This window comes from Vicugna pacos, chromosome 3, assembly GCF_048564905.1.
Source record: "Vicugna pacos chromosome 3, VicPac4, whole genome shotgun sequence".
In the NCBI taxonomy this organism is placed as follows: Eukaryota; Metazoa; Chordata; class Mammalia; order Artiodactyla; family Camelidae; genus Vicugna; species Vicugna pacos.
The window spans coordinates 85,146,484-85,174,286 of NC_132989.1; the positions used below are offsets into that span (position 1 = coordinate 85,146,484).

At 39.0% G+C, this 27,803-nt stretch overlaps 2 protein-coding genes across 10 annotated transcripts in view; one reads left to right on the forward strand and one right to left on the reverse strand.

The window, feature by feature from the left end:
• Nucleotides 1-27,803, forward strand: part of CDC20B (cell division cycle 20B) — an 81,115-nt gene that overhangs the window by 39,173 nt on the left and 14,139 nt on the right. For 5 of the 9 annotated variants that reach the window (XR_012071488.1, XR_012071486.1, XR_012071489.1 and 2 more), the window contains 6 exons: nucleotides 522-638; nucleotides 4,112-4,308; nucleotides 5,378-5,472; nucleotides 7,431-7,656; nucleotides 11,010-11,135; nucleotides 11,639-11,756. Coding sequence is in view for 4 of the 9 variants with exons in the window: in XM_072958677.1 (XP_072814778.1) it covers nucleotides 522-638; nucleotides 4,112-4,308; nucleotides 5,378-5,472; nucleotides 7,431-7,656; nucleotides 11,010-11,135; nucleotides 11,639-11,756; nucleotides 16,486-16,625 (1,019 nt within the window). In the remaining 5 variants the exon portion in view is untranslated. Of the gene's footprint in view, nucleotides 1-521; nucleotides 639-4,111; nucleotides 4,309-5,377; nucleotides 5,473-7,430; nucleotides 7,657-10,628; nucleotides 11,136-11,638; nucleotides 11,757-16,485; nucleotides 19,139-24,052; nucleotides 24,086-27,803 lie in introns of those variants that run through there. The other 4 variants (XM_072958677.1, XM_072958678.1, XM_072958680.1 and 1 more) reach the window with 3 other exon arrangements.
• On the reverse strand, nucleotides 20,614-27,549 carry GZMA (granzyme A). The gene is made up of 5 exons (XM_006205994.4): nucleotides 27,464-27,549; nucleotides 24,372-24,513; nucleotides 22,807-22,948; nucleotides 22,325-22,594; nucleotides 20,614-20,845 (listed from the first exon to the last, which is right to left on the reverse strand). The coding sequence occupies exons 1-5, from the start codon at nucleotides 27,528-27,530 to the stop codon at nucleotides 20,684-20,686; spliced, it is 783 nt and encodes a 260-aa protein (XP_006206056.1). The 5' UTR covers nucleotides 27,531-27,549; the 3' UTR covers nucleotides 20,614-20,683.

The following is a 27,803-nucleotide window of genomic DNA, read 5'->3' on the forward strand; positions in this document are numbered from 1 at the left end:
AGAAGTAAAACTGAGCACAAGATATAACCTTGATTTCAGATAACACTAACCAAAAGTAACTCTGTGTGCTCTGGTACAGAAATAGTGACAGGAAGAGCCGAAAATTAATGAATCAACAAATATTTATTGACAAAGACTCAGAGTAGGGCTTAGGTCTACTAGATAATTTTTGATGTGATAGACACATGAACATGCAAACATTACTTTGGTTTTAAAATCTCAAGTGACAGAACAATATTCAAAGCATGATGTAGTGTCTCTATGTGTTCCCCACAAGATCTGTCATTACATTTAGGTCTGGTGCTCATGTGCTTTTTATCAGAAAATGCCATTGAATATTTTTAAAAAATTGTTTAAATTAATTCTGAGGTCTTTTTTCCCTTTCTTCCCCCTGTAGCTTGCAATTCAATTTTATCATTATGACTGCTTTCTTTTTTGCTCCATTCTCTCTTAATGCCTACAAGGATAAATATTATGTTTTCAGGATCATAGAGATATGTAGAACTGTTCATTTCTTATAGGCTGCAGTGATGGAGTCAGAGATGAACGCTTCCATATTCAGAGGTTCAGTGATGTAAACTATTCCATACTCCAACCGGAGGTGAAGATTCATCTTATGGGTCTTCGAAATGACTATTGTAAGTTACTGTTTAGATCATGAATTGAAAAATTGAAATGACAAAATGTATCCTGTGCTCTGGCATAAACTTGAAATTTGATTCTGGAAGAACTAGATGACCTTCTGCCTTATGTTTAAATGGTGTACCATCCAAATGTGGTTAATATAGTTGGCTTCATTGTGGGATTTTCATATTCAGGAGTGGATATTGTTGGTCTTGGTAGGGCACAAGAAATACACATTTTGTTTTACTGTATTAGAATGAACTGTATAAATAGTGGCCTATTCTTATGCTTATACTTCAAAAAAGGATAAATCTCATTAGTCAAACAACCACATTGGTTTTTGGTCTCTAACTTGTAATCTAATTGGGAAGACAGGACTAAATCACATTGAACTGCTACCAACATGCCAGTATAGAGTATAAATAATAAATTGTGGGATGTAAGGAGTTATAAGGACTGGAAGTAGTTCAGTGACCTTTGGGATTGTTTGGAAAGACTTTGTGGAGTTATTCAGACTTGAGCTGGGTCTTGAAAGATGAGTGAGACTTGGAGGAGTGGAGGAGAGAAGATAGGGTATTTTCAGAGATGTTAGTAGCATGAACAAAGGCAGGATGTTGGTAATTACTGATAATTAATGGCAATGAAAAGGATACATTGGGGACTGGTGACTAGGAGACAGATGCAGATTATGGAGGAATTTCAAAAGTTTGGTGTAGATTTTTAGATTTGTTGTGGGAATTCTCAACTAGGAGAAACATCAAAGGAAAATTCATGGCATGAAATGCATGTAGTTGGAGAGCTACCAAAAAGTAAGGGACTATTTTCTCTCCATGAGGAAAATATATGGGAAGAGGGATAAATCTAAGATTATTCCAAGTTTTGAAGCAGGTGAAAGATTATGTCACTGGGAAGACAAGTTAGCAGGAGAAGTAGTGTGGGGAGGGAAGACTATTCTTGCAATATTACATTGAGGAGACAGTAAGACATCTAAGAGTTTCTGGCAGATCATTACAAATGAGGTTGTTAATTGAAAGAGATGAAAGACTAGAGTGTATGGTTGAAGCTGAGAGCCAGTGTGAGCTCTCCTAGTGAGGGAGAAAGGAGCAGAGGGAAGAGGTCTGGGTGCTGCACAACATTCACAGGGAGGAATAAGCAGGAAGAAACAAAATTATTAAAGGGAATGATTCTTCTCCTATAGTTTCTTAGAGAATTTGTTGCCATGACCAATGAAAATTGAAGAATTCATTTCAAGAGGTGTTTAAAAAACACAACACTCATGTTAAACAAACAAACAAAAACCTTTTGTTCCCACTTGCTCTTCAGGCCATAACCCCTTTTCTCTCTTCCCCTGGATAGCAAAACTTGTCAAAAGATGTTTATCTTCCTATTTCTCTCCTCACATTGTCTTTGAACCAACTAGGCAGTTCTCAAATCTCACCATTCCATTGAAACTGCTCTTCCAAACATCACCCAAAACTCTTCGTTGCTAAATCCAATAATCACTCTTTAAGCTCATTTACTTAACTTTTTCAACCACATTTGAGAAAGTTGATCACTCCCCACCTCCATAATATTCCACTGTCTTGGTTTGCCTCCTAGCTGTCTGTTCATTCTTTCTTGGTCCTTTTTTTTTTTTTTTTTGCTGGTTTCACTTCCTCTTCTTTATCTGTGCCTCCTAAATTTTGGAATGCACCAAGTCTCATTCCTTGGACATCTTTTCTTTTTCTATTCTATTTTAGTTGATCTGTTGGCTTTCTGGCTTTATCTCCTTTTTTTATGTTTTTAGTTGTTGCTCTAGGGATTGCAATGCAATCTAAACTTTCTCAGTCTACTTAGAATTACTGTTGCATATGTCACACAATATATAAAAATTTTAGTCACATAGGTATCCCCAACACCCAACTTTTTTGGGGGTGATTACTGTAGCTGTCTATGTTTTACATCTACACACTGAAAACTCCACCATTGTTAAATTTTTACCTTAAAAAGCCATATATATTTGTGTTTTAAATATTTTAAGAGGGAAAAACTATCCTTTTTATTTACCCAAATATTTACCAATTACAACACTCTCCTTCATTCCTGAAGATCCAGATTTCCCTCTCATATAATTTCCTTTCAGTCAAAAATCCACCGTTAGTATTTCTTGCAGATCAAGTCTGTCAGTGAAGACTTCTCTTATGCATATTATTTTCCATTTCATGATATTTTTGAATTCTGGGTTGGCAGATATTTTCTTTCAGCATTTTAAAGGTGTTCTACTTACATCTGGCCTCCATGGTTTCTGGTGAGACCTCATTTGAAGTCTTGCTCTCTTGTTTCCAAGACCTGACTTCAATTACACATATGTTAGATCTGTGGATATTTTCCCACAAATCCCTGAGGGTCTGTTCATTTCTCTAAATTTTTTCTGCCATGTTCTTTCGATTGAATAATTTGAGTTTTCCCTGCACTTAAATGATTTGGGGTTAGACAGAGGTGGGTGTGGGCTCATACACTTATAATTAGAGGATGCCTTTCTGTGGCTCTATCTCCTCCCAGACTTTCTCCTCACACTTTGGCTACCTCAGACTCCTTCCTCTGGTTTCTTTGACCAGAAACAGGGTGGGATTTCTCTCAGAGTTTGAGCTGCTGGTGCTACTCCATGATTGAGGCCCACCCTCAGGGTAAAGCTGTGTGAGGGAAAAAGTGTAAAACTCACCCCTGGGCAGGTTGCTGGTCCAAGTTTTGACTCCCTTACTTATTAGTTTACCTGATTTGCCTATTTTATAGAGTTCTCAGGTGTTGGTTTTTTGTATTTTGTTCAGAGTTTATAGTTCTCATCAGTGGGTGGCATGAGTTATAGGGGGCTTAGAGTGCTCTAGGGGAACTGGTGTCCTTCATAGTTTTGTACTGACATGTCAGTCAGGATAGGAGTTTCTGTCTTACAAGAAATGTGATACAGTTCATCTTAGTATGTGGTCATACAAATATGGTCAGCAGTCAAAGAATTCTTACAGTAGAAGATAGAGAATACTACTGAGAACTTCCAAGTATCATAAATATGCCAGAGACCACCTCTTCCAGATACACTGTAGTTGGATTATCTTTTTGGTTAGAAACAATGGTGGCATCTCCCATATGGATGTTCTAGGCCCAAGAATGTCTTCATAAGAAAGTGCTTTTAATTTTTAGTGATCTATTAGATGAAATCCATGTATACTAATAATGGTATATGAAACTGCCAGGTTTTCTAAATGCCTCTAAGTAAGTATATCTGAGTGTAAATTGTAAGTGTTACTGCTTATTAGATTGTGTATCTTGATACAAGATTCTATTTCAGTGTTCATTTTTGAATGTCTAATGATCTTGGATCCATGGTTCTGTTGTCCAGCTGACCATGGGGAAGGTATTAATCTTTCTCCTCTACTTATAAATGAAGTTGTTTATTTGAAAATATTTTTATTTGGCTGTATAATCACCCTAATTTGAAATTCTTTTCCTATAGATCTGAATGTCCTAGACTGGAATTTTCAAAATCTTGTTGCTATAGCCCTTGGATCGTCTATATACATTTGGAGTGGGGAAGACCACAATGGGATTGAGAATATAGAGTTAAGTCTCACTTGTAACTATGTGTCTTCTGTGTCCTGGATAAAAGAAGGAAACTGCCTGGCAGTTGGCACCAGCGACGGGGAAGTACAGGTACTGGACAGTTTTTCCTTTCTCATAATGTGTTCTGTATAACTGCTAGATAACTAAGACTCACTTCCAATAACAGGTTAATATAAAATAAAGAAACTATAGTAGGTGTGGTATTTGAAGCAATGGGAAATAAGCGGTCATATCTTTTCTGAATGGCATTTAATGAGGATGTAGGCATACTCTGCTTTGTTTTTCCAGAAAATCTTTCTTTCTGTCACATTTCCTTTTGCTTTGTTTTGTTTTTTTAAAGTCCTTTCTCTCAAACTAAAGTTAAACTTATAAAATCCCCAGTTTTAGGACTTTGGAGAGAAGAGGATTCTCATTTCTTACCTTAAGCCATGATCAGGAGTAGAGTTACTTAAAATGAGTGAGTTTTTTTTTCTGATAAGTTCTCCAAGTTTCCACAAAATCTATCTAATTCCTCATGTATCATTACTACTATTATTTTTTATTAGCAACAATGTAAATAATATTGTTCAGGTGTTGGATGAGTTTGGAGGTTCCACAGATGGTTCTTACAGCTTTCTCATCTCTGTAATGATACTGGATTCTTATGAGGGTCATGTCATGATTTCTTCCTCCGCCAAAGTTTTCATTCCTTATATGGTCAGAATGTCATTCATAGCTAGGAGGAAAGGAGTCTTTTAGCAACAAATGAAATTCCTGACTCTAGAAAGTGTCTAGGCATCAAATTTTCTTTGTTGGTAACTGTAGGTGGATTTCCAAGTTTGGAATTCCCACAATTTGAAGAAACTAGAAGTGTGATAATTATTCCCACCTTTGGCTGCTCATTGAATTCACCTGGGGAACTTTAAAATAAACGCCATATCCCTAGGCTCTACCGCCAGGCTCTACCATTAAATCAGAATGGCCAGCATCCAGAGCCTGCTCCCTAGGAGATCCTAATATGCAGACAGCGTTGAGAACGGCTGACCAGGGTTAGAGGTTCTGAGCTTTCACGTAGCGCAAGGACTGGCTATGTCAGCATCAGTTGGCTATCAGGCCCTTGAGAAGACAGTGGGTTGTGAAAATGTCAATGCTACATAACTGTGCTTGTTCATTTTTTCAGTTGTGGGATGTGGTAACTAAAAAGCGGCTGAGAAATATGCTTGGTCATTTGTCAGTGGTTGGGGCTCTGAGCTGGAATCACTATATCCTCAGCAGGTGAGCAGCATCTTACTGGAACCAATTATATTTGTATCACCAATTGATTACGAGTGCTGAGTGAACAGAATTATATTTAAAACCAAAACCCAACCCCCCCACAAAACAGACATTATTAGTATCAGTTATGATGCTACCTTTCAGATATTCAGATCTTCTGGTGATGTAAGTGGTCCAGTGGTCACATGTACCACGGTGGCTGTGTGCCTACAGCATGGGCTAGTACTGGAATGTAAAGTTCAGGATTCACTAAATTGTTCAGATGAAATGTAAAACTCTGTTTGAGCAAAAAGTTTCTCTGTGCCAAGTAATGCCTACTAGAAGGATATTTAGTTGAGATTAGTATTTATTGCTATCAGTGTCACTGATTTGGAACATGTTTAGCTTTCTGAGGGTGTTTTTCCAATTCACAGACCTGCGGAGGTTAGAGCTGAAAGGAAGCTCATAGATTAACCATTCAGTGATTCTCAGACTTGAGCATTTGTCAGAAACACCTTAAGGAGGGCTCCTTAGCACCCAGATTGCTGCCCTCACTCCAGGGATGTCTGACCCAGCAGGTCTGCAGGTGCGCTGACAATGTGCATTTCTAATTTCCCAAGTATGCCGAGGCTTCATCACTTTTGAGAACTACTGATTTAGTAATCTAATTGCTTCTTTTTGACTAGAAAAGTTAAGTGACTTATCCCTGTGAGCCTACGTAATTGATCTAAACGTATGTTCAATAATAGCTATTCATCTTCACAATGTTTTTCTTAAGGTAGATTTAAGTTAAATAAATTTTGAAGCCTGTTACAATTTCTTTAAGTGGCTCAGCTGTAAATTTGAAATTTTAATACCTTGTGATTATAGGCCAGATGTAAAACTTCTTAAGCAAAATGCATTGTAAGGGACTAAATATTTACCCTGAGAAGTTTTTGCAGTCAGGTCAGTTCTATACCTTTACAATCTGCATTGTTTAAGCTTAGTTTCATGAATATGAACAAATACTTTCTTATAATAACAGCAGCTAACAGTTTTGCAATACTATCTCCCATCACTGAAGTAACTCTTTATGTGTATAATTGTGTTTTAATCCCTGCAGTGACACTAGGAAGTGGCATCTCTCCACCGCCCACCCCCATCCTCTTTTTCTGAGGAGTAAACTGAAACACTAACCTGAGGTCACAGAGTTAGTATAAGGGGAAGAGTCAGGCTTTGGAGCCAGGTGCTCTGGCTGCAGAGTCCATATTCATCAGAATGCTGTTCGGTGCTGTGCCTGAGTAGTGTTTAGAAATATGATACTGGTCTTTGAGAAATTTCAGAAATAATTGTAGGCAGTTATTTACTTTCTCCTTGGAGAAAATTTAATTAGTGCAGAAAAAGTTCATTATTTTTGGGTGATAGGATCTTTATCATCATTTGGATCCAAATCACTGAAAGTAGAGACACCGTCCAGTGATTCTGAATCATGGCAGTTTGCTGTGACATTTAGATAGTTTTGTAGTCTTTAGATATTAGTAGCACTAGCAAACTGATGGTAGATCTGTAGATTAATAGAAAAAGGAAATAATACATTTCTATATCTAATGTTTATATATATGAGATTTCATTGAGATAATATGAAATATTCTGAATTTCAGAAAGTAATATTTCCTAGGTCCAGTACATAAACTTCTACCTGGGAAAATATGATAATCTTCTAAATGTATCTCCTCCATGCCTACCTGCATCATATTAAAGACGTTAGAGATACCCATCAAAAGTATCTTTTCAATATCCAGATTTGAAACTGCCAGACAAATCTATTTCACTTGTGAGAAGAATCACTCAGGCAGAATACTCAACCCCTTATTAATTCAAGGGATGTCTGCATTTTGAATCTGTCTTAAGGGGTCTTTCAGTATTTTAAACAGTACTTCCCTTCATGTTTTCAAGCGCTCATGTAGCAATAGGGCTTATAAACCCCATTACCTCTGCAGTGGGTCGAGACTGGGCCTTGTGTATCACCACGATGTTCGGGCAGCCCAGCACCACATTGGAACACTTCACCATAAGCAAGCTGTGTGTGCCCTGAAGTGGTCGCCAGACGGCAGGCTGCTTTCCAGTGGCTGCAGCGATGGGCAGCTGACCATATGGCCCCATGATCCAGGCACGAATGCACAGGGTCACCCACTGAAAGTCATACCCCAACCTACAGCAGTCAAGGTAAGAAATCCAACGAGGTTTCTCTTTATTCAGAGACCACTGGGTGTCCTTCACACATGAAAACAAAGCCATTAAGCCAGTACTGTGAGGTTTTTCTTCCCTCAGGATTTATTTTGGATTTTGCTACCACTTTCCTGAGAGACAGCTCTATTTATCCTCACCGTGTGTCAGAGTTTTTTCATTGTAAGTGACTGAAACTAAAATCAAGCTTGAACTTAAGCAAAAAAGTAAATATATTTTCTCGTGTATTGGAGGCGTCCTGGGTGCATACAACTGTTTCAAACATCGGCTGGATGTAGGACCTTAAATAGTATCATGAGGGCCCTGTCTTTTTGGCTCTTGGTTCTGCTCGTCTGTTTAGTTTGATTCTTCATTCGGACTCTATTTTGTGGGCATGATGGCTCTTGACAGCTTCAGACTCAGATTCTCCTAGATGGAAACTAAATAAGAAACCATTATTCCCTTTAACACTGGTAGAAAAGTCCCAGGCAGGACTCTGGTCTGGCTTTGGCCATGTTCTCATCTCTCAGTTGATAACTGTGGCCAGAGAGATGGGCACACTAACTGAATACGCCTGGCTCGTGAGCTCACATCCAAGAAAGGAAACCCATTGCCAGAAGAAGGAGGAAGTGTACTGTAGGGTTAAACCAATACTCCACCATGTTCTGCCTCATCATTTTTTATTTCTCTGTACTTGAAATTATTATTTCTAGTGGGCAAAGTCCATACTTTCCTTCCTTTGGTACCACAGATTTATGCGTTGTCCTGTGTAGTCCCAGAATATTTACTATTCATAGAGCAAAGAAATGGTTCTATTTTATTGGCTATAAGGAAACTTATTAGAATGAGAGCTTAAAAGTTATCACAGAGTTTCCTACTATAGGTGGAATATACAGTGCCTGCTGCTACTGCATTGTACTGGCCTAGTAGCACTGGTTTGTGGTTTTTAATATCCATGGGACATGGAGAATAATTTTAAGTCCAAATTCCCATAATTGATGATATGAAAAAAATCTAGGGAAGATGTATGTAAAATATTTTGCGTACAAACAAAATACAAAACCAAAATAAAGCAAAACAAAAAATCAACAGATGAAAAACCCAAGCCAAGCAAAACCTTCCTGTTACTGAACTCAGGTTCAGCTGCTCACCACTTGAAAGCCAGAACTTGAGAGGCAAGTGCTGGTTGGAAAAGGAACAGTGGCTTTATTCTAAGAATAGAATCAACACGTTAGGGGAGGCATTGTGTGATCAAAAGGTGTGAAAGGTGTGCTTGGGCTGGAGGTCAGTTAAGCATGGAGGCCTCTGGGGTAAAGGTTAGTTGAAATAGAGCTTTCTAAATGGACAAGACAAAAGGCCTCCTGCAGAGAGCTGCTTCCATTCTTAGAAGCCCTGTTGTCAGAAATACAGTCAATTGAACTAAGAGTTTCTGGAAACCTGAGCAAGCCGAGCCTTGTGGCAGCGACGGCCTGTAGAATCACAAAACGGTCACTAGTGTAAATGTTTTCACACTCACTGTCACCAATTAGTATAGCAGGAGCGAACTTCAGAGGTTGACGTCTGTGTGATTCCTCTCATGGTGGAGCTTCTAGTTTTGCCAAAATAGCTTGTTTATAGTAAAAGCTAATTGGAAGTAGGATATTGAAGGAAATGATTACTAATAAAAATAAAAAATACGAATATGCATCCTATGATAAAAGGGGTCCAGGGAGTCAGGAGAATTTCTGAGCCTCTTCAAATTGTATGCAAAATTCTGTGTTCCCTGAAATAGCTCTCTTATCCAGCCTAGTCAGGGCATGGCTGAATGGTTATTTAAAAAAGACAGTTAAGGCAGGTAGCCATGACATGATACAGATACATTGTCAACTTTTATTTCAACTGAAAATTAAATTGTACATTTATTCGCAATATAAGGCCACGGCCCTTAGGTCTGAGTGTAGGTTGGCTGATCAGAATTCTTCATTGTCTTTCTTGTAGGAACTACAACCATATTTCATTATCTAAGTTTTCTATTTATGATATTTATCTGGTTATCTATTGTTATGTAACAAATTATCCCCAAACATAGTAGCTTAAAACAACAATCATTTTATTGTCTTTTATGGTTTCTGTGGGTCAGACTTTGGGAAGGATTCTTCTGAGCAGTTCTGGCTTTTGGCAAAGTTCTAGAAGGGCATGTGGGATGGGGGAATTAATTTTTAACTCTAAGTAAGCCTAAACTCAGGATGTAATTAGTGTATTCACTTGACGCTGGTGTTGTTAAAAGTTAGAACTATTTGGAAAACTCTATATCAGCACTTCTAAAGCTTGGAATTGACTTTAAAAATAAAATATCAGAAATAAACAGCATATGCCAGAATATATTTATTATAGTAATCTTTTTCAAAAGCCAACAACAAAAACACAAAAAACACAACAAAAATTTCACTTCTCTCCAAAAAACTCAACTCAACCCAATACAAACCAAACCAAAATAAGATTAAAAATAAAATCAACCTGAGTCCAGCATAGAACAAACATTAGAGTACAATAACATGATAGAATTTACTGTGGGATTATTAAAAATGATCACTATGAAAAATACGTTAAATATGGAAAACTCTTTATATAAGTGAAAGCAATAGACAGGTAAGATAAAATATTATATACATTGTGTTTAATACTTTATAAAATACTTTTACATATAGAATATAATATGCAAAAATAAGAACAGTTGTCAGGATGATTGATAAGGATATACAGATAAATGTAACTGAAATAGTTGTTAAAATGTTCTTTAAAGTTATTGTTACTAGTCACTTTGATTATCAATATAAATGTGTAATATTAAATTCTGTTTTCCAGAATTAACATAATAACTTATAACTAAATAAAGAAAAGGCAATTTTATTTTTTAAAGTGTATTAGGATTTGAAATACATGAGTTTTTTTGAGTTGCTCTCTATTCTTGCTTATTCCCTTCTCTGACCTAGAACCTGAGGACGCGGGAGACAAACCACAGAAAGACTGCATTTCATAATCAGATTCTAGGGGCATGTATCAACTACTCTAGCAGCAGATTTTTGCCCCATGGGATGTGTTGGATGTGGTTTTTCATATTGTTGTATTATTTTTCTGTGTTTGAAATATTTGAAATTGTTATCTGAATTTGAAGAAGGCACAAACAGGTGATTTCTAGTCTCTGAGAAAAGTAGTCTCTGGAGAGTGCAGTAGCTCCTGCCCTGGGATCAGAGGCCCAGGAGGGCTGCGATGGGTGCAGACCTCTGGCACTTCGCCTTAGCAGCATGCATAACATTCTTGAGCTCACTTTCTCCAAGGCTGACCTGACTGTGTGATTATTTTGAACTTTAAAGGCCATGGACTGGTGTCCCTGGCAGTCTGAAGTCCTTGCTGTTGGAGGAGGAATGAAGGATGGACACTTACACATCCTGGACATAAATACTGGGCAAAGCACCCAAACCCCAAGTACAAATTCACAGGTAAAGGTCTCCTCTGGAGTTTACCTTGATTCTGATTTTCTAGAATCTTGTGAAAATAACTTATGATAGAGCACACCTCTCTTTACCTGCTGAGTCCATAGGAATTTCAGTTCTTAAGAATTTCTTTCTATAAAACCTCTTCATCTGTGAGTTGAAAGTTAATTTAACTTGTTTAACTTGTATATCCTTTTAGCCTTTTTTTTTTGCATTTCCCTTCCTTCTTGACTTTGACTATGAAACAGAGCAGTCTGTATGTTCCTGATAATGATCATAGTCCACTTAAATTTGTAGGTTCATTGCTCCTAAGCCTATTTGTGTATTTAGTCTTTTGTTGCCTTGGGATACATTTTCCTAGAACTAATGTAATTTCTCTAATACCCTTACCCCATGAGTGGACTGGAGGATGGATATGGACAGAACAGACTGCTTAGAATCAGTTTAACATGTACTCACAATGAATCAGAAATTGTCATATTTCTATATTTTGGGGGTCATTATTACAGATTTGTTCCCTAATCTGGCTTCCTAAGACAAAGGAGATTGCAACTGGCCAAGGTTCTCCTAAAAATGATATAACTGTGTGGGCCTGTCCTGCTCTGGACAGGTCCGGTGGATTTCTTGGTAAGTAAATAGGTAAGTAAAATGCCACGTACCTATTACAAAGTGAGTTGCTATTTGTGGAAACAGCCACGAATGGAAGGTTGTCTCCGTCCGGTTCCTTGGAGTGTACGTTTCATCAGAGGAAAAAGGCTTTCACCCGTCACACCTCAGGGAGTGTATGCATGAGTGTTTCTGAATTTGACTAAGATTGTTCACCACTGATAACTGTCATGTCTCCTTTCATACGCGTATGGATGATGCAGTGATTATTAGGGACAGGTTTTAAACTGTATTTCTGAACTGTGAAGTTAGCATTGTAACTCATTTTACCCTATTCTGAAGAAGAACCAGCAGTGCTGAAATGCATGGGAGGTAAGAAAATATGGAAAGTGTGAGGCATTGTTCTCTGTGGGGAGACCACTCCAAAGTGTGAGACTCTGGGGAGCCTCTGCCCTTTCAAGGTTGTTCTTTCTTGTTGTAGTTCTATCATCTTTTACTGGCAACTTCTTGAGAGCAAGACTCCATGATGGAGATTAAGAACCAGGCTTTGTCCTCAAGAGTCTTAACTGCTCTTGGGTGCAATGTGAAATGTTACAGGGCATGAAGGTGAGCAGTCTCTCCTTCTACCTAGCCCTGGGAAACAGACAGGCAAAAGTGCTGGTTGATGAAGAAACAGAACACTGGTATCCACTCTCATGTAGACCTCCAATTACACATCCTATCTTCTTCCTCTTGCCGCCCAACTTATCTTCTGGTCATCCTCAGAATTTATTTATTCAATATTTATTTATTAAGCATCTATACTTAAATTGGGGTGCTGGGGATATACAGGTGAACCAGAGAAACAATAATCTGCTTGCCCTCATGGAGTCTACACTTTTGTGGAAGGAGACAGATAAAAACCAAATACATAAAATGTTAGGTAGCAATGATAGCATGACTCTCTTTGGAGATTCTGAGAACATTATTTGGCAACAACAAAACACCCTTAACAGAAAGACTTCCTGCTTCTGCTGGTCAGCCTGGCTGGAGCTCTGGTTAGCCTCAAAATGATTTTATGTCCTTCAGCTGTTATACTGTGTGACTTGGTAAATAAAAATACAGACAGCTCTTGTCAGAGTCACTTCAATGGCCGGCATGAGTGCAGGAGGAGCACGAGTTGCTTTGCATATTTTTGATCATAAGACATACAATTCACTGGACCTTTTCAGTTTAGAGAATTATTTAAATCAAGCATTAAAACCCACTTTATAAAATTACAATTCTAGGAGCTAGACAGGGTTCTTCAGCTAGATGGGTGCACTGATAAATACGCGAATCAATTTGCTGATGCTTGGAATAAAGAATGTACTTATCAGTGTATTTCCGTGTTTCTCTGGCTTTAACAAGAGAAACAAAACTATGTTTCTTAGTTTAATTCCTTGTGAATTTTTTCATTGATATTAGACAACAAATCCAAAGAGTACATTTAACCTTTTCTCCTTCTCTTAAGATGTTAATGGTTGAAGAAGATGCAGTTACTTTTGAACTCTTAGACACTACTTTCCATCTCTACCCCACTAGTTTCTTCTATATACAGTATTTCCCAAAAGTGTTTAGCAGGAAGGTTGTTATACAAACACACATCATGTGGTCAGATAAATTTGGAAATTCTGGGTTGAACAAGAACAACTTTTTTTCCCTAAGGACATCTCAAAGTCTCAGATACATTATATGTTTTGTGAATCTCCAAGAGGAGGCTGTAGCACTCATTGTTTCACAAACCCATTCGGGAAATCTTTGTATGGGAGCAGCTTGAGGTGCTTGCTTCATGAACACACTTCAGGGGGCACTGCTGCATGTAATGGGACTGCTGAGATCTTAGTCAACGTTTCCATTGTGGGTCAAGATCAGTATTCTTAAGAAAGAAATACAATAGTACAGAATGGAAAAATGGAAAAACGGAAACATAGATATTATTTTGTGAAGCTTGTTACAGTCGTCAGTACATATATGTGCCTGTGTATGAGGTCACTGAATTAAATGTAGTTTTTACTCTGGGTTGTGGTAAAAAATTTGGAAAAAAGCTCTTCTAGATTATGGTCATGCCCATAGTCATAATTCTCTGGGGGAAATTTTTATTTAAGGAAGCCTCACCCACCTGCTTCAGAAGAAAGATACCTTATAATTCCCTCTCCTATCCTTCCAAGAGTTATAATTTCTAAGCTTTGAAACAGCAGAGGTAGCTTTCTAGTCTATGAGTGATCTGGCCTTTGACTTGGTTCAGAGCATGTGAATTAATATGTGGTCTCATTTATGGTTATAGCTGCATAAAGAAAACAAAGCTTTCAGTGCTTTCTGGGACAGTACTCTTGGAATGTAGGGATGTAGATCCTAAAAGAGGACCTTTGTCTGAGATAAGGGGCATTTCCCACTCACTAGTAAACTAAGATTGTCACGGATGTGAGAGGAGTATTTCAGGTGTGATTTTGTTTCCAATCCAGACACCATTTTCCTAACAAGGTCTGGAAGTAGCTGTCCACTGTTTAAGTCAAGATATTTTTCAAAGTCTACTCTGTAAAAGATTTGGGATTTTCTCCTCACTATTATTTCTTTTTCCATTTTCTCTTCTTCCTTCCTTGTCATCTCAACAAACCACAATAAAGAATGAAAGCATATTTATCACCAATTATATTTATTGAATAGGTTTTTCTTTCTTAGGTTCAATTTAGAAGTGAAGAGGGGAGGGTACAGCTCCGTGGTAGAGTGCATGGTTAGCATGCATGAGATCCTGGGTTCGATCCCCAGTACCTCCATTAATAAATACATAAATAAATACACCTAATTAGCTCCCACGCCTTCCCTCTCAAAAAGTGTTAGTACATTAGTCTATATTTATCCTAACTAAATTAGGTTGATTTTCCTTTATATGGCTTTAATTTTAAAATTTTTAATTTAAAAAATAATGGACAGCAACCTTCAATAGAAAAAGAGATTCTTCTATGCTCTGGCTTTGGAGTGTGGTCTAAATAGTTAAAGCATTGAATTGGATTCTGGTTCTGGCTCTGCCATTAACTAGCTGTGTGACCTTGAACAGGGTGTTTAATATTCTTAATTTTTTTCTTCATCTGCAAAATAAGAGGGCTGCATATCTATAAATTAAAAAATTTATATGCACCAATCTGCCTAGGGCCAATCCCATGTCCCCTTGAGGGCGTGTGTGTGTGTGTGTGTGTGTGTGTGTGTGTAAGCACACATGAAAGCAACTGGGAGCGATGTGTAGATGGAAAAAGCCTGGAGTGTCTAAGAAATGTCTCCTTTGGGAACGTAATAGAACAAGATTATTTCTGAAATTCCAGCTCTCAATTGAGTTGTGAGCAGTACAGTTCCAATAAGGAGGTGATCACCCACCTATTCTGATTTTAGTTGTGCCCCTAAACACCCACCCACTCAAAAACATGTCCAATCTCCTTCTTTCCCCCATCCTCCCAGCCTTCCTCTGTGGGTCAGCCTTGTCTATTTTGGCCTGAAGCTTCGATCTTGAAAGTCATTGTTGGGTTAGGATAGGTTTTGCAAAGTATTTTTCCAAGGAACACTAGTTGCTTGAGATGCTCAAGTTAAAAGGACTCTGGTCAAACACATTTCAGAAATGCTGCCTATTTTAGCCTCTCCTCCCAAATATTTATAATGCATATAGCAGTCTTGAAATAAGGAATCCTGTTTAACTTTCTTAACTTGGAGCTCCCAAATTAACGTGAACATTAAAGGTTCTTTTCATTTTTAATACCTATCAACCTCATATAGAACTGTTGTTCCATGGAATGATCTTTGAGAATTCATCAGTTAGACAACAGAAAGAGGGGTACTGTCCCCCAAATTCCATATGAAACACTCATGTTTGCCTTGTGGGACAGATTTTTTGGTTCTTTCCCATTAGGCTGCATCACTTTATTTGATTGGCTTCTTCAAACCTAGGTCCCAAAGGGATGACTTTCAGGGGAAGATGAGAAGAGGAATGGGGTGTGTGGTAGGAGCACAGCCATGGTGATATGTGGGTATTGGTGGATTAGAGGAGATAGAACTAATAATGGTGCAGGGAATGAGGGGAGTGTGAGCTAGAAAATGGCCCCCTAGAGGTATCCACATCAAATTCCTGGACCCTGTGAATGTGACCTTATTTGGAAAAAGGGTCTTTGCAGATATAATTAAATTAAAGATCTTGGGATGAGATCATTCTAAATTATCCAGAAAGAACCTAAATCCAATGCCAAATGTCCTCATAAGAGACACACAGAGTGAGAACAGACACACAGAAGCAGAGGCGATGTGACCACAGAAGTCAAGGCTAGAGTGATGTGGCCACAGATCAAGGATGGCCAGAAGCCAGAAGAGGCAAGGAATAGAATCTACCCCGGAGCCTCCAGAGGGGGCCAGCCCTGCCAACTCCATGATTTTGGACTTCTGGTCCGTGAACTGTGAGAGAATACATTTCTGTTGTCTTAAGCCATGCAGTATGTGGTAGTTCATTACAGCAGCCTTAGGAAACCAACACAAGGGGGTTGTGCCCTGAGGGAGAAACAGTGAAACACATCCTCGCCACTTTAGGGTGTGGCCCAGAGTCCACCAGTGGGAGTGCCAGCCCCGAGTGTGGCAGGTCTTTGGAGAAGCCCTTTATCCTGGGATGGGATTCATGGCCCCTGCTTAGGTTGCTTCCCAGTCCTCAGCAGCCCTTGTCACATGGAACGTGAACTGTCTTTCCGTCTTCCCACAGGCCACAGAGGCAGAGTTCTGCACTTGGCTTTGAGTCCAGACCAGACCCGTGTGTTTTCTGCTGCGGCTGATGGCACAGCCTGTGTGTGGAATTGCAGTCAGTCCCTCAGCCCCTCTCAGCCTCAGCTTCCTCATTTCTAAGCAAGGATAGTGATACCAGCCTTGCCTTCTCCATGGCGTTGTTATGAGGCTCAAACGAGATGGTGTGGTTTCATGAAGTGAATGCCTGTTCCCCGACCTCTCCTTCTCAGGTTGCTTCATTTGCTCTGCTTCCACCCATTGCACTTCCCAGACATGGTCTTTGGCTCTGTTCTTCTCACTCTCTGCTCCCCTCCTCCTTTCCTCTTCCTCCTCCTCCCCTTTTCTTCTTCCTCTCTGTTTCTTTCTTGTCAGAGATGTAATCATCACTGCTCCAGCCTCATATTTCTGTCTGCTTCTAGATATTTCTTTTTTGATTGCGATTCCTTCCTGTCTTTAGCTCAAACTCAATACACTAAAAACACAATTTATTCACTTGAAAGATATTGATTAAAGTTCTGCTCTATGTTTAGCATGCATATTATTTCCTCTCAAAATGAGGTCTTCCGTGGGACTCCCTTTCCCTTCTTCATGGTCTCATCCTTATCCTGGTCATCCCATCACTCAGGCAGCTCCTGATTATTCGGCTCCCTGTGTACTCAGTTTACCCCTTGTTCTCTCTTCTTTTGTTTCACCCTAGTCTTGTCTTGAATACCTGACCACCAGTCTATTGTAATAGCCTTCTAATTGGTTTTCCTGTCTTTATTCTTCTTGAGTCTCCACACCACTGTGAGTTAAGTTTCTAAAAGCACTGTGCTGATGCTCCCAGTCCCCTGCTCATACACTCTCTATGACTCCCCATTACCTAACTCCCTTGGCCTCAACCTTGGAGTTCTGAGCACAGAACCTGAAGTTAGGGGACCTGGACTTAAGTCAGCTCTGCCATAGACTGATAGAGTGACCTTGGGTATGTCACACCATTTGCAAGAATAGGAATTTGGATTTGATAACTGCTAAGGTTTCTGAATTCAAGGTTGACCAGGCCACTGTTCTATCTCCTTAATATTAATCCTCACTCACCTCCTATGTTACTCCCAGGCTAAGTCTTGTGATGTCCTTCCTTTTGCCTTTGCTGGAGCTCTTCTTCTAGTCTGGAATTCCTCCTCCTTTCTTCCTTTTCTATGCACCTCCATATAAGTCTTAACCTCTTCTGGAAGTGTTTTCAAAAGTTGTTACCTGGGTTTGAATTCATGGCATCAGCCTGTATCACCTAGTTGGTATTAATATACTATTCTCGTTGTTTAAAAAAACCTTTAATACTAAGTGAATCTTTGTTTATCCAAGTTTTAACATGCTTATTTCTTCCCCAGACAATTAAATGGAGGAGCTGAGGGAGCATATGTCATATTTTTTAGTACCCTTTAGAACGCTTTGCATGTGTCAGATAACAAATGTTGATTGATTTATTTGCTTTGTCATAAATGGTTTTTACTAATACATAAACACACTCATAACATCACTCCTCAAAAAAAAAAAAAAAAAAAAAAAAAAAAAGAAAAGAACCCATGATACAAACAAAAGCCTTGGTAATTGAAAAGCAGGGTAGTAAATACAAGGGGCATTAGGATTCTCTTGCCAAATTAGTTTTACTTTGCTAATATATTCTGTTCTTTTCCATTTGTTAACTCAGAACATCTGCTTGGTAGTGCTAGTAATTCTTGCCTTACAACATTTTAGTTCACCAAAAGCTGCAAATATGATACTTTCTTGCAATACACACTTTTCTTCTTTAAGATAATGGTTTTCATTTGATCTTCTTATTTAGCCAGGTATAAACTATAAGAAAAAATTTAGCAGGGAAAGGAGTAAAATGGTGAGACCGTTTTGTTTCCAGCATCCCCCACCATTCTGATCTGGCTACTTCTGTCTTAATAATCTCATGGCACTATGACATGCCCAAAGATCACTCCTCTCACTTGGTATTGGTGTGTGAACAAGGAATCTCGTTTAAGAAAAATAGCAGTAGATCTTTTACTGCTGTTAGGTTTGGTAGAAATCTGGAATATGGTTTCAGTAAAGAAAAAATGTGCTTATAGACAATACGCAAAACAGAAGCCTTTGCTACAACTGACTTTTTAAATTTTGTAACGTAAAATTTTTATTGAATAATAATTCACATATGGTAAAGCACATGAATCTTAAGTGTGTAGCTCGATGAATGTTTAATTTATGAATAGATTAAGATCAAGATCATAGGGATAGATCATCCAGATGAAGATATGAAAATTTCTTTCACCCCAAAAGACTTTTTTTTGTGCCTACTCAATCAAAACCACTCCATTATTCTAACCTCTGTCACCATGGATTAGTTATGCCATCTGCCAACCTTCCGATAAATAGAATCATACAGTAAATCATACACAGTAAATTTTTGTCTGGTTTCTTTTACTCAACATTGTCTGTAAGATTAATTCATGTTGTTACATGTAACTATAGTTTGTTCTTTTTCATTACCGTGTAAAATTCCTTTGTATAAATGTACAACAATTGTTTACCCATTTTACTCTGGGTGGATATTTGAGTTATTTTCAATTTTGACTTTTAAGAATAAAGCTGCTATAGACATTCTTGACACACTTTTGGTCGGAAAAAGCCCTCATTTCTGTTTGGTATATACCCAGGAGTGGAATTGTTAGGTCACAGCCTAAATGTTCACTCAGTTTTAATAGACACATCGCTGTCACTTTTCCTAAGAAGCTGTACCCATTTACACTTCCACCAGCAATGAACGATAGAGTTCCATACAACTATTTTAAAGTAGATTTTCAAAATCTATAATAAATGTTGCCAATAGGAAATATTCCATCCATCCTCTTATTGCTGTTAAAATCCTAATTAGGGGTTACAGTGGCTACCTAAGATGTCACAGTGACTCTCTTAGAGCATCTCTTTTAGATATTAGCACGAGAGTTTACTTTCTAACATAGGGGGTTCTCATCCCAGCTGCATATTAGAATCATTGGGGGGCTTATATAAAGAATACTTTGTCCTGGGTCCCATTGAACTAAATAAAAATTTCTAGTGGTGAGGCCTGGGCATTGGACATTTTAAAGAGCCTGGTAAGTCTAATGGGCAACCATGGTTGAAAACCAATGTACCAATATTTTGGGGTCAGCCTTTAAGCTATGTTCCTTCATTTGTTCTAAGAAGCCAAGTAAGAGTAGTGTTGCTGTATGTTCTTAGTTTGGATATAGCTTGTGTGTGCCTATATATATTTATTTATGTATATATATATAAATGCACACACATATATAAAATTTATATTCCCAAAGGAACTGATAGAAATCAAAGGAATCTATTTACACAATCACATCTTGAAGTGGCTACTGGGCTGATGACTATCTACTACCTTCAACATGCTGGATAAACATCCTGGGTTTTTTCCCAAAGAAAACTTTCAGGCCATGATTCAACACTCACACCCTGGCATGGGGTGGCAGCCACTGTACCCACCATGTTGATTGGACCTACCAAGGCTCAGGAACAAAGAGAACCAAGAAATCACCTAGAAAATCTAAGGCCTAAATTCCAACTCCTGAGAAAGGAGGCTGGCTTTCTGTTGCATACTTTTCTTGGCTAACTAAGCACCTCATTAATATCCCCTGGAATTTTAATTCCTATTTCTCACCTGCTTTTGGAAAATACTATGAGGATCTCTTGTTTCTGCTTCTCCCATCAACTCAGGTTCTTGCACATAAATCTGAATGGCAGGTGTTGATGTGGAACAATGGCCTTTGAAGGACAAATTTAATTCCTTTTAACCCTAATGCTCCAGATTGGCTGTTTCTGTTCCTGGCAGAATTGCTGAGTGCTCTGCTGTGCTTGTTCCCAGACTGACCTTAGTGTCATTCCTCCTTAGTCCCATTGAATCAGTGAAGTGAATAATTCAAGCAAAATTTGTGTGTCACTTGTCACTGTGTCATGGATGAGACAGGTGACATTGGTCCCTTGATCTCTCCTTTGCATTATCCACATTATTATCTCTATATTATCCTGCCTCACTTTGCTGGTCAAGATCTACTCGCTAAAAATTAAAGGAAAGAAACAGGTCCAGTGATACCAGTTGGTTTTATTTATGATAAAATTAAGAAGTGACAGCAAGTGAAATGAAATACAGTTATCTAAACTGCATGCTTCACAGTCTTAATTATCCAGTTGAGGAATTTCTTTGAGAGAAGAGTATAGATGCCAGGTCCTCGAGGGTCCCCGCATCTCCCCTGAATGCCAAAGGAGGTGATGCCTCTGAGGGAACCGTTACATATCAAAGGGCTTCCAGAATCTCCCTAGGGGAAAGCAAGAGAAATAGTGGAGACCGGTATTAACCATGACCACTAGCAGAATGGAAGCAATTCCATTTAATGTGGAGCATTTAAGCTGAAGATAAGACCAACCTCGACTTACTTGATAATTAGTGCCTAAAAAATCAAAATGATCGAGTATATTTTAATATTTTCAAGTTGGCTTTCTAGATTTGTCTAAAGAACCAGTGAAAATTGAAATGAGACATGTATTATTGTTTGAATTATCTACTAATTTTGAGACATTCTCTGCTTTAGAAGGAAACTCTCTTGGCATTTTCTCAAAATGCTTAATAATTCAAGGGATAAAATAGTCAAATGCAGATAGGACATTGAGGGAAAGAGTAAAAACCATGTTTTCTAGTTCCTCTGGCAGATAATTGTCTTCCCAAAGGAACAAAACCAAAGCAATCTTTTCCTTCATTTTCTAAAATAGACAGCGATTGCTCTCTGAGGCTCCTTTGAGAATCCAGTTGGAAGCCGCTGGAAGTCAGTGATTACACTTTGGAGCTGCCTGGCTCCACCAGCAGGGAGGCTTCAGTTAGCTGTAGGTCCCTGCTTGATATTCTTGTGACTGAGCCACCCAGTGTGTGACCTTGCACTCTCTCATGGAACTCTAGAATCAGTATATTTCAGTGTGTTTAACGTTGAAGTCCTGATGGGTGGTTTCCCTGCTTTGGCTTTAGGGAGGACTGGTGGGGCCAGATGGTGGGCCGTTGAGGCTTGTACATAGAGTTCTGCAAATGCAAGGCTCTGCGGAACCAGCTCCATCCCAGTGAGGTGAGGAATGACAAGCCAGGACTCAGAGCTTAAACCTTGTCACATGTTCTTCTACCCTTGTCTTTAAGCAGATCCCTGTCCCAGCCCTTCTCAGGGGATACTGGCAGGGAGGCTTCCATGATCTCTGGTATGGGTCATGCTTGGAAGTTGCTTCCTGGGGGCTGAGCTTGGTTCTAGGAGGTCTATCCTGAGATCTTCAGTCAGTCTTGGGAATGCAGGCATTTCAGACTTGCCTGGTTAAAGGGCAGAGGAATTTGGGGGGGGTACTGAGATAGAGAAAAGGTACTGAAGGCCCCAGAGGTACCCTGACTTCAGCTCTCCTGTTATATATTTTTTAGTTTTGATATATTAATATGAAAAGTGGAAAAAATTATTTATGTATTTTTCAGTTTCATATATTAATATTAAAAGTGGAAAAAATTGTTTCTCAGTGGTTTTTGATATGAAATCAAGAAGATGTAGTAGTTCAACCCATACACTAGCAATGAACTTGCTATTTTTGATGAACAACTCACCTGAGCTGAGAACATGAATTTGTTTGACTGGAGTTTTATCAAACTCCTTTGAAAAAGTGCTAGGACCCTGTAGAAGTTAATGCCATGACAAGACAAAGCATGAATTTATGTTCTCTATATCTGCATGAATTAGTCCAACAGCTAAAATTTGGGGTCCTATTTCACTTACATCGCAGGAGTCTTTTCCACCTTTGAGTGTTCCAGCACAAATCATGTTCAGTCCAATCACAGGTTGATAATTATAATGCCCTTGATCATTGCAGATTTTTCTGTCTATGACAGTGACATTGACTTCTCTCAAAACATCAGATGCAGGTGAATTATTGTGAAACTTTCCCCACCCTGCAACTCGACACATAGTTCCGGGATTCACATCATCCCCTACTTTAGGGAGATGAAGGATATCCACATTTTTATTAATTGTTGCTTTTTTGTTTAGCTGTTGGAAGACAAGCAAAAAGAGTTAACAGAATGAAATAATTAAAAGTGTCACATTTTAATTTAAATTCTAGCCCAACCCTCAGGGACCCCCTTATGCAGCTCTAGTCTGTATCTATAGGGACACCCAGAAAGGTTTCCACATAGGTGGCCAGATTGTAGGTGCTTCTGTGACTTTGAAGTCAATCAAAAGTAATAATCAAAGATTTGTACCTTTAGAAGTTTCAGATCACCTTCATGTGTGTCCTGGTCATAGCATGGATAGGGAACCTCTTTCTTAACAAACATTATCTGTTTTTCAGGCTCTTTCTTGGTTTTTGAGTGAGCCCCAAGAATGATCTGGGATTTTTTGTTCCTGAAAACAAAGACAACACTGTTAATTTGATTTAATGTTTAAATCAGGATATGAGCATATTATGTGCTGATCAGTTTCTTTGTCCCATTTGTAAATACACTTGCTGTGGAAATACTGGTTTGTGGCTCAGAAAAAAATGTGTACCTTAAAGAATAAAAAGTAATTTGTTTATAAATGTATCATCAGAATCACCTGCAGCTTATTTATAACACGCTGAACTAGGTTCATTGAAAAACAAATAATAAGAGAATTCCAGGGCAGCGAAGCCAAGTCTTGGGATTTTTGTCAGGGTTTTAGTACCGTACCCCCCCAACCCTGCTTTAGTTGTAATAGAGAACTGGGTTCTAGATGACTAGAAAACAAGAGGTCTCAGTAGTCTAGAGACAAAAGCAAGACACTTGATAGATGTAGACTAATGCAATGAAGAAATCTTTGTGAGAGAACAACAAACTTAAATGGGAAAACTTTCAGAAACAGATTGCTTAGTGGAAGAACTGATTTGCATGGCATTGAGTATGTGTATATTGAGGGGATGGTGGTCTGAAGAAGGGGCCCAGGATTCTTTTACTCCTCCATGCTAAAGGTCATTTTGGTTAATAAAATCAAAATACTCTCTGATGTATTAATGATTAAGGCCATTATCATTCACAACTTAGTATGAACTACACCAACCATATATTCACACTGCCGTTTTTCCATTATACAGCTGATGTTAGTCTCACTTAAGATACTAGCACAGTGCTTTCAGTAGAGTACATTGTGATGATGAAATGGTCTAAAGGTCTGCACTGTTCAGTATGGAGCCTCATGTAGGCTGCTGAGGACCCGAAATGTGGCCAGTGAGATGGAGGAACTAAATTTGTAATTTGATTTAGTTTTAATTAATGTAAGTAAATATATATTGCCACATGTAAACTTACATAGCCAATATGATAGTGGCTATCTTAATAGACAGCCCTGTGTTTAGAGGCTTGATTTAAGGAGTAAAGACCAGCCCTGACAGAGGTTTGAAGTGGTTGACAGCAATTAAGAGGTGGCTGAAAGTGAAAGAAGTTCATAAGAAAAACAGGAAGGCATGCAAAAGAAGCTTTCTCTACTTGACAGCTGTGCTCAGGCCCCTGAGTGGACCGAAATGTCCACCCTTCCACACCATTGTGAAGTCAAGACCGGAAGCAGCAAAAACTTGCAGCACCTGACCCCCGTGGCTCTAGAGGAGATCTACAGAAAGAGTCTGGATGCTGCTTCCTCATTGGTCTGATTCTTTGGGGCCGAGCCTGGACTCAACTCCCTGTTGGAGCAGACAAATTGCCAAAGATATAAGTGATGTGGAGATCTTGTGGCTTTAGTGGTATTTACTCTATTCACTAATATTCCCCCAAATTAGACTATCTCCACAAACATTTTTTAAAACCCAAGCACTTACAGGACACAGTGAGCTGCAGTCAATACCCAGTCTTTTGCAATCAAAGCCCCGGCACAAATGTCTTTCCCTTGAAGCAGCAGCACCATGTAGGGTCTTGAATGAGGAGTCACTTGATTTCCTCCAATAATTTTTATAGAGAAATCTGTTAAAAATTAGAAAGAAAAAGGCAAATCATATCAGTGCCCACTCCAAAGAGCCCTACTGAAAGCCATGTTTCTAAGAAAACTAGACATGATTTTCCCACTTAGAGAGGAAGGGAGATGAGAGCATCCTCCCCACCTTCCATGTGGATTTCAAATATCTGAATGTAAATCCCATTTGTGTTGGACTCCCTGAGAAGGCCCTGCTTTTTCACCCACAGAAACCATGCCATTGGCAGTTTTAGGGATTATCAGGCTGAAAATCTGTCACAACCACTGAGCTCAGGCCTCAGGGTTTGCAAAGGGCAGACAGGTGTGCATTGGTCTCTACCAGTAACCATTGCTTCAGGAGCTGCTGGTGATGATGGCAACCTTGTGTATCCTCCCATCCCTCTCCCTTTCTAGCCAAGTATTAACCTGGGTAAGCAGAGTGGCTTTTAGAAGCCTGAAAGCTGCCCTTTTCACCCCAAGCCCTTGCAAAACCCAACAGCTTAGAAACTAATAATAGCATCTTTTAGCTGTGACCCTACCCATGAGTTCTTTGGTTATTCTGAGACTTCTGCTTATTGAAGTTTGGATTCCCTCATTCATAAATTGAGAAAATAATATCTATTGTACCTGAAACTCTCCTTCCATCCAGATTGAACCATAAGGTTTAATCTAAGCCCTTTTCTAAGGAAGGGAGGAGAGAAGATTCTCTAAGGAGAGGATTCTGCCTTAGTCAAATGTCCCTGGTGGTAGACCAGAAGTATAGATTCATTATTAGAGAATAGTAAGACCAAAGCACATGGCAAACCATCCACATTGCCTGAGAGGCTCTCATGCTCTTGTGACACACTCTCAGCACTCCACCTTCCTATACCAGACGTTCTTGGAGTCTCCCCAAACATTTCTCCTCGCCACTGGCTGAGACTCATGCTTCCTTAAATAGGGCACAGTGCTTGTTACCCCATTATTAAAACCAACTCATTGCTGGATTTACACTAAGTCTTAAATGATGAGAGTGGGGGATGGGGAAGAGAGTGTCCAGAAAAGCTGTAATTCCCAGAAGGTAGTTGGGAAGGGGAAGTCCTAGGCTCTAGAACTAAAATCATAAGGAACTTAGAGAAACCAAGAGAACTTCATCCACATCTCAATTTTTTTCCCGGGATGGATCATGAATAGATGCACCTTTGGACCTTTTGAGCTGCAGAAACCATAACTCAATAGAATACTCCCTTTTGCAGAGCCCTGTGTTTAGTGAGTACACATGCCACCTCAAAAAACGTCCACATGTCCTGCAACCTAGCAGGGTTGGGAATAGAGTTCAGAGCAGGCAAGAAGCTTTTAAAATTAGCAATTCTTGATCTACCCAGAATCAAAATAAATTAAAGTCACTGGGGTTGGAGCTAGGACGTCAGTATTGTTTCAAAACCCTCCAGAGGGTCCTAATCTGTAGGAGGATTGAGACTAGCTGTCCAGAGCATCAAGTCTGGCTTTGCTGGGTCTGTTCCATTTATGAGCCCACACAGCTCTCTCTGACCACAAGAAACAAAACGGAGCAGAACTACTTATTATTTATAACTTAGATGACTGATTTCTTGAATATGGGTAAGCACATTTGACTGTCATTTACGGTTGGATTACCTCATTGTGTTGATTCTTATTTTGTGGTTGGCTTTATTCCTTTGATAACTATGTAAGTTTAAAAGCTAAAGCTTTTAGTGAGCTTTTTTGAGATGGCATGTCTGCTCACTAAACACAGTTGTTCTTAGAAACAACGATCAGTACACATATGTAAACTAAAAAAATGTGCAGTATATTTACATATGTATTTGCATGCAATATATTGTATATGTGCAGTTAAATTGTAACAGTTCTACCTAGTAAAACTGAAAAATGAGAAAAAAAGTTGGTAATAAGGAGCAAAAAAAAAGAGATATAATTGGATTTTTAAGATCTGCTCTGTTTTCTCTCTGTGATAGTGAACTTAATGTGCCCGAATATAGTCATGCTATATCATGCTTATGGTGCTCTGCCCATCCTTTGTTCCAAATGTCCTGAAACCTTGTTATTGCTAAAATTTCTTCTCATTTTTAGATTAAAGATAAACCAGAGAACTTCTTTGAGAATTCTGGTAAGATAGATTGTTGCATCAGCCCCTGCCCACCACTCCCACCTCCAAAGCTGCTGAGCCCTGGGGGAAACTCATGGCTCTTCCACCCTTGTCAGCGCAGTTCAGCCTAGCCCCAGAGCAGTTCTCACTGCCTAGAAGGTTTTTAAGACCACCAAGAGCTACCCAGGGGCCATTACCCTTCTAGTGATAATCCCACGACTTTTACAACATTTCAAACTGATGCTCATGCAGCTCACATGAAACCAGGCATGTTGGTTACTACTTCGTACCCCAAAGAATTAGCTTAACACGATATACTATAGCACCAAAGAATCTATGTGGGGATGTCCCCAGTGTCCTAATGTATTCCCAAGGAAACACTAGCCTAGAGAAACCGATAAGAATTCAAATCATTCCTGATTTTTTGGGGGGTGTCTAGGTCAGGTTTGTTTTAATTGTCTTTAAGACTCTCTGCATTTTCTGCAGCAAGAAAGACTGAGGCACCACTATTCCTTTCCTGAAAGGTACTATTTGTTTTCCTAACGTAAGAGCTCTTTGTTTGTTTATCTACCTGTTTTTACATTGTCCTTATTGGCAATTTTCAAGCCACAAATTGAGGGCAATAAGCACTGGCTGTTCTATTATCTTTCATAAAGAAATTATAAAGAAGAAAGAAGGTTGTTTTTCCTTCTAAAATAAAGACATATTTAGAATCCCAGAAAGAATGTAAAGGCTTGGCGGGGCGGGGTGGGGGGAAATCTCTTCTTAGGACACTTAGCTGATATTGCCAAAAGTCCATTGTAATCTGCTCCATTTTACTTAATGGTTATAATGGAAATGACAAGAGTCAGTCTTACCTTCAGGAATGAGAAGGAGGAAAATGACCACTGAGAGAGTGGCTGCCAGAAAGGTAGAGTTCCTCATTGTGGCTGGTGTCCCCACATCAATCAACGAGAAACGCTGTCTTCAGTTCTTGACTGACTCTTATTTATATACCGAGAGTATGAAGAATGTGGTTTCCTTTCTTTTCTTTCTTTCTGATTTCAAAGTTGAGTGTTAGGAAAAAAATACAAGTGAGAAGAGTGAATAATCGCTCGATACCAGCAGATGTGTTTCCTTGGCTGGGGCTGAGGGAGAGGGTTGTAATTCTACAGGGAGGGTGGGGACAAGGGGACCTTGTTGCCTTCAGAACACAGT

Coding starts and splice junctions, on each gene's coding strand:
- GZMA (XM_006205994.4), bottom strand. CDS start 27,530: ATGAGGAACTCTACCTTTCTGGCAGCCACTCTCTCAGTGGTCATTTTC. Junction 22,949..24,371: donor ACTGCAGCTCACTGTGTCCT/GTAAGTGCTTGG, acceptor CTTTGTTTTCAG/GAACAAAAAATCCCAGATCA. Junction 22,595..22,806: donor GTGATCTGAAACTTCTAAAG/GTACAAATCTTT, acceptor GTCTTCCAACAG/CTAAACAAAAAAGCAACAAT.